The 6,171-nt window shown below is 40.2% G+C and overlaps 1 protein-coding gene across 2 annotated transcripts in view; it reads left to right on the forward strand.

Annotated features, from left to right (window-relative positions):
* Corin (corin, serine peptidase) overlaps positions 1-6,171 on the forward strand; it is a 200,043-nt gene that overhangs the window by 182,240 nt on the left and 11,632 nt on the right. For both annotated transcript variants that reach the window (XM_028780786.1, XM_028780785.1), the window contains exons 18-19: positions 653-702; positions 846-1,020. In XM_028780786.1, the coding sequence (XP_028636619.1) occupies positions 653-702; positions 846-1,020 (225 nt within the window). The remainder of the gene's footprint in view (positions 1-652; positions 703-845; positions 1,021-6,171) is intronic.

Raw genomic sequence — 6,171 nt, forward strand, 5'->3', positions numbered from 1 at the left:
GAGAGAGAGAGAGAGAGAGAGAGAGAGAGAGAGAGAGAGTTAGCTCTATGGCTTCATACCTGAGATTTTTCGGAAGCCCAGTAAGGATCCACGCTTCCAATAATGAGTGCCTACTCGTTCTGACCATGGCACGTGGGATTATAGAAAAGGAATTCAAGCTCCCTTTGTCCTGTCATTCTATATCCACAGTTTAACTTTGACAGTCTGGGCAAGATTGTTTTTTTTAGTCTAAATTTCCTTGTTCATTGATCTTCCATTCAAAAATGCAAAGTAATATTTTATTCCTCTCAGTCTGTATCTCAAGGTTTTTTTGGAGAATGGGGGCGGGGATGGATCTGACCTTCTCATCCTTCGCCATAGATTCTAACTGTCAACTAATATGATGTAAGAAGCTTCATGATAAGAATTTCTCTTTCCACAAAGGTGACATCTCATTATGATATCAAATAAACTAAAACAAGTAGTGTCCATGCTTCTGATGTGGTCTCTGACCACACCTGTGCCCCAAGAAATATTACCATAAGGTAACTGTCTTGGGAGAGTGTGTCCTCCTCTGATGGTGGACCCTGTGTTGCCTGACATTGATAACATGCTTCAGGTAAACAGTAAACATGTAACTTAACATTATAACATTTTATGTTTCCAAACCTAGGCAGTCCTGCCCTAGCAGAAGTAAGATTTCCCTTCTGTGTGACAAGCAAGGTGAGATTGGTGGGGTATCATGGGATGTGACATTAATTGTGCTAGCTCCTGGGAAACAGGATCATTTACGGATCACAGCCAGAGCTCAGCATCTTCTTGGATTTGGAAATGAATCATGGACTATGATTTCTGATCCTTGCTAGACTGTGGTCGCCGCCCTGCTGCCCGAATGAACAAGAGGATCCTTGGGGGTCGGACTAGTCGTCCCGGAAGGTGGCCGTGGCAGTGCTCTCTGCAGAGTGAACCCAGTGGACATATCTGTGGCTGTGTCCTCATTGCCAGGAAGTGGGTTCTGACAGTTGCCCATTGCTTTGAAGGGTAGGTTGCAATGTTTCATTTTACATTTCCCTGGATCTTACCATTTGTCACTTAGGAAGTCCCAGTGGACTTCCTAACTCCACTATGTATGTAGTAACTCCTTGAAGTAGTTTCAACTCAAATAAAGCCATTCTTCCTCCCAGGAGAATGGGAGGAATCTTTATTTGTAGAGCTCTTTGTGCCCTGCTGGGCTTCCACTCACTTATGTCCAAAAGCTATATGGTGCTTGAAATGTATATGCTGAGGAGGGAGGAAAACCAAGAGGTTCAGAAGACTTATTTCTCAGCCATTGCTGCTCGGCTTCCGTTCTGCACATCTTAAGTGTATTATACGCATGCGCATACACGTGGAAATGGTTTGTTTGGAAGCTACCTGAGGTTTGGATGGACAACGTATAGGCAGTTGGGAAGCAGGACTAAAGGTACAGTATTTGTGTTAGGTTTCTCAAAGATGCAGAACCAAATCTCTGTCGGAACAGTATCTTCCCCGTGGATTTGTGTGTGCAGAAAGTGAGTCTATTTAAAGCCTTAGGAACCATGCTTGGCAACAGCTAGTAAGACTGAAAAAAAGTGTATATATCTTTAGAAAAAAAAAACACTGCTGCACATTGCGAGAGCTCTCCATTTACTTGGATTTGGAAATGAATCATGCACTATGATTGGCATTATGGTCTGTGCAGACGTGTGGTTTGCTAGCTTTATTCAGCCTCTCCCATGCTTCCTTTCTCTCACTTCCCCATCATTCTGAAGGTAACTCTTGTTCCAGCCTGATGAAGATCTCTCCATGGCTCCAAATACATCCAGCTGTTCACATAGTGTTGCTGTTGATTTCTACAACTGGAAATCACACTTTGTCCATCATCAATGCTTTTCCCTTTTGGTAATATACCATGGTCATCCCTCTAGGTCAGTTCTGATAGTGCTAACATATGCTTTGAAAGCTAAGTACTATTCTGTATAGACTTGCCATGAATTTTTCTATAAGTCATCAGTTGATGACCATTTGAGATAGTTTCAACTTGCTGTTATTATAACACTGCTGAGGTAAAACTCTTCTTGTGTAATTCTAGCATCCTATAGGTGCTATTGCTTCTAGGGAAGGCTGAGAAAAGGCTCAGCTCTATATAGGGATTACAGACATGGATACTTGCTTTGGCCCTTGAGGAGCTAGGTAGGAAGACAGATTTTTTTTTTATTTTAGTAATTTTATTTGGGATTATACCATAGTCACATAATTTCCTCCCTCCCTTTTCTATGTCGCTAGAGTCACTCATGTACCAATCTTGTTCTCTTTCAAATTCATGGCTTCTTTTCCTTTTGATGTTATTACACATATATGTGTATATCCTTAAATATATAAATACAATTTGTTTATTCTACTATGTTACCTGTTATTTCGGTGTGAGTCTTCATGGGTGTGACTTCCATGACATTTCTAGGAGATGCAATTTCATAGAAAACTCCTTGATTCTCTGGCTCTTACAATCTGTCTACTGCCGTTTCTGCAGTGATCCCTGACCCTTAGGAGAATGTGATTTGTCACAGATGTATCAGTTGAGACTGGGCTCCACAACTCTGTGTTTGATTGGTTACAGTTTTCTGTAATGGTCCCTGTCAGTTGCAAAGAGAAGTTTCCTTAATGAGATGTGAGGAATAAACTCAATTGTGGGCACAAGAACAAATACTTAGAATGTAGTTAGGGATTGTACTGGTTTAGAAAAGTGGTGACTGTAAGTTCTCCTCCGAGATCTATGGCTTCACCAGTCCTAGATAGGTCCTGGCTAGAGTTCTAGCTCCAGACATAATTTCTTTTTTTGTTGAATGGATCTTAAGATCAATTAGAGAGCTGTTGGGTACTGCTATTGTATGTGTACTACTACTATGCCCTGAAGGCTATAGTCCCATACTGATTATCACTGTGGTTCACAGGAATGAAGTGCCTTTGATTTCATTCCACCTTTAGAAGCTCGCTTGACATTATATTATATCTGCGTGACATTATATATTATATCTGATATTATAAAAGCTAATAGTTCAAGTCAGATCCAATACAGAGGCCTGTAAGTATATCTGAAGTGTATGATCCTCCACCTCTGGGAGTTAACCAAGGGCAATAGCCAGAGCCTCTGATGTTTGGGGAGTCTCTTGGATAATTCCAATCAACAAAGGACACAGACATTTAAATATATATTCTGAATATGTGACAAATGGTGACAAATGAAAAAAATGTGATAACTTTTGATCTCTCTAGTGGGAAAAAATAATATGTATCAAATCAGTACCTTTTCTTGAGAAGTTTCATATGTGAGACCCAGAATGATCCAGAGTATGTGGAGAAACACACTGTGATGTTCTTGTTCTTACCAAATGTTCTCAGATATCTTTTACAGTTCTGACTTGTAGCCCACAAAAAGCAGGAGATTATTCTAGCAAAGTGCATTCATCAAAGGTGATTACCTAAATGAATCCATGGCTTTTCAAAGGAGCAACAGTGTTTAATGTGCTTATTAATTAAAGTTTATGGGCTGCTTTTGCTATTCCCACATGTGGTATCAAAGTTTCCTCTCGCACTGGAGGACCTATACAATGAGGAAGGAAACTTTTAAGAAGGAATAAGTGTGTGTTTATAGTCCATGACATAGAAAAGATACCAAAGATCTTCAAGAAATTTTGTAGAATCCCAAATTTAACGGTGCTGTCAAGAAGGGCCTGCTCCTCCAAATGAGGTTAGAAATTGCCCAACTTCAATTAAGTCCATTTTGATTGCGAAGTCATAACCTAATTCTGTTTTATGGTCTCACAAGTGGCACTGCTGGCTTTTCAGAACTTTTAATTTTAAGGCCTATTCTCTGCCGGGGCCATCAATTGCTGCAATTATTGGGATTTACTTCATATCCTGATCCGTATTTTGGCAAGGCATAATACGATCCATCTGTGAGCCTTTTCCTCCTGTCTCTTTTAATTATATTGGTGGGAAAGGAGAGACAATTTGCTTTGCATTTCCATGGAGAGGTATTTAAAGATACCAAACAAAAATTAAAACCATGAGATACTAAGTTGACCAGCTAGAGCTCCATATTCCTCAATACCGATTCAACTTCAAAGGTTCTAAGGAGGAAAAGACTTTGACATTCAGAGATAATTTAACAAGCAATGTCCTCCCTTCCTTCACCCTTGAAGGACTGAAGGATGAACTTCCTGGGCCAGGCCATAGTGAGTAACTATCAAAGCATCTAATTCCTTTCCTGGAAGCTTGTATGGAAAGCTGCCATCCTGCCCATATCTTTAATCCTGTTATTTCACACGTGTCTTGATTTCTACCACACCATTCAGTCCCAAATTTTGGCTGTGTGTTTGCATTTCTGCCCATTTTACCTAGCTTCCTTTCTCTCCTTACAACTCTTATAGTCCCATAGGTACATCACATCTGTTCTTTGACAAGACCTTCAGCATTCTCATCCCTGAATCTTCCAGTCAGATCAGGAAGAACTCCAAGGTGACGAACACATTTTTTTTTTTAATGTTTGCCTTCGTGTACTTAAGAACAGAGAACAGACACTCACAAATAACTACATAAATGAATAAATAAATATTTGTGTTATGTCTGACTTTCAACATCAACTGGGTCTTTAATAATCCCTGAGTATCTTTCCATCTAAGTTGGGAAAGTTCTCTTATTTGTCACAGAACAAAGCATGCCCTTAGTGTCTCAACTCTGCTGATCTGACAGTTTCATAATTCACTCAGAAAGGGAATTACTGAGGGCTGAGCTGTGTCCTTAGGGTTACTCCTTCATCTTGGTGCTTATGAACAAGGTCAACCATTCATAGTTTATTTTTCCGTCTCATCTTCTGGCATGATTTGATACATTCCCATGAGTAAAAATGTTCATGAACACACCACTTCTCATGTTTGGAACCACACTTCCTTTGTGGTACTATTCTTAGTGTTACTTAAGTGTAAGCTAATGTGGCTTTAAAAAACCCCTGGTGCCTGGAACCTGGCTCCATGCTCCCCTCTGCTCTGTGACCTCTAGAGACACTCCTTTCCATTAATATATATATATATATATATAATAGTTGGCCTGAATTATCAATCTCCACAGTTTCTGGAACTTCTAACACTAAAATGCTCCCCTTCTGCTTTTAATTTTCGATGAAAAGAAAACTCTAGGCAAATTAAATTTGTCAAAGTTGAATTAGGAAAAGAATGACTGTGCAGTAGGAAGCCTTCAGAACAGAATTGACAGGCTTACCACTTCCGGTGTTGTCATTTCCTGTTCCAGTACAGTAAACCTGGGACAGAAAGGTTAGCCATTGTTAGAGGATATCATGCACCCAGTTCCTAACCAAGTTCATGTCAAATGTATGATTAGGAACCTCAAATGAGCATCTAACCAACGCGATGGACACTTTCACAGTGAAGACAGTTTTCACCCTAAGAGACAGTTAATTATTTTCCAGCTTTTGTCTCAACAAATCATCGCCCTCTACTGATCTCATTTCACGCATCATGATATAGATGCTGTCCTATCATTCATCACATCTTAACCCCTTGTTCCTAAACTTTCTTTGTATCTTTGGTCACATTTCTTATTTTGTCTTTCACTGTGGTGGAAGATATTCCCCTCCATTAAGAACAATCACGTCCCTTCATAGACTTTACCCCTCACAACCTCATTTCTTCTCTGCATCAGTTGGTCCCTGGGAGCTGAATGGATCCTCTCCCATTGGTGCCTTAATATCACTGATGTAAAACGCCCTCTCTTTGCTTTACTTCCGTCTTCGACTTCTGCTCCATGTTGATTGCTGTTCACTGGGAGATACTTAAAACGTCTACAATAGTTACCCTCTCCATGCCTATCTCAGTATCTCCTTAGCCTGTGGTAGCTGGGCTGTCCTCAAGGCCAGCAAAGAAACAAGGCTTACTGGAGTTTGGTAATGACTTCCACCTTGTCAAACCCAGTAGTGAGTTTTCAGCTTCTGCTCAACGGAATGTCCCTTACCTTCATATCACTGCATCCTTCTTGGAATAACTTTCTCTATTTTTATTCTAGAATAGTGAAAGAGCCTTTGGCCTTCATCTTGTTTTCATGACCTACCATTTTCTCTTCTCTTCTCTTCTCTTCTCTTCTCTTCTCTTCTCTTCTCTT

This window comes from Grammomys surdaster, unplaced genomic scaffold (assembly GCF_004785775.1).
Source record: "Grammomys surdaster isolate TR1022 unplaced genomic scaffold, NIH_TR_1.0 372, whole genome shotgun sequence".
In the NCBI taxonomy this organism is placed as follows: Eukaryota; Metazoa; Chordata; class Mammalia; order Rodentia; family Muridae; genus Grammomys; species Grammomys surdaster.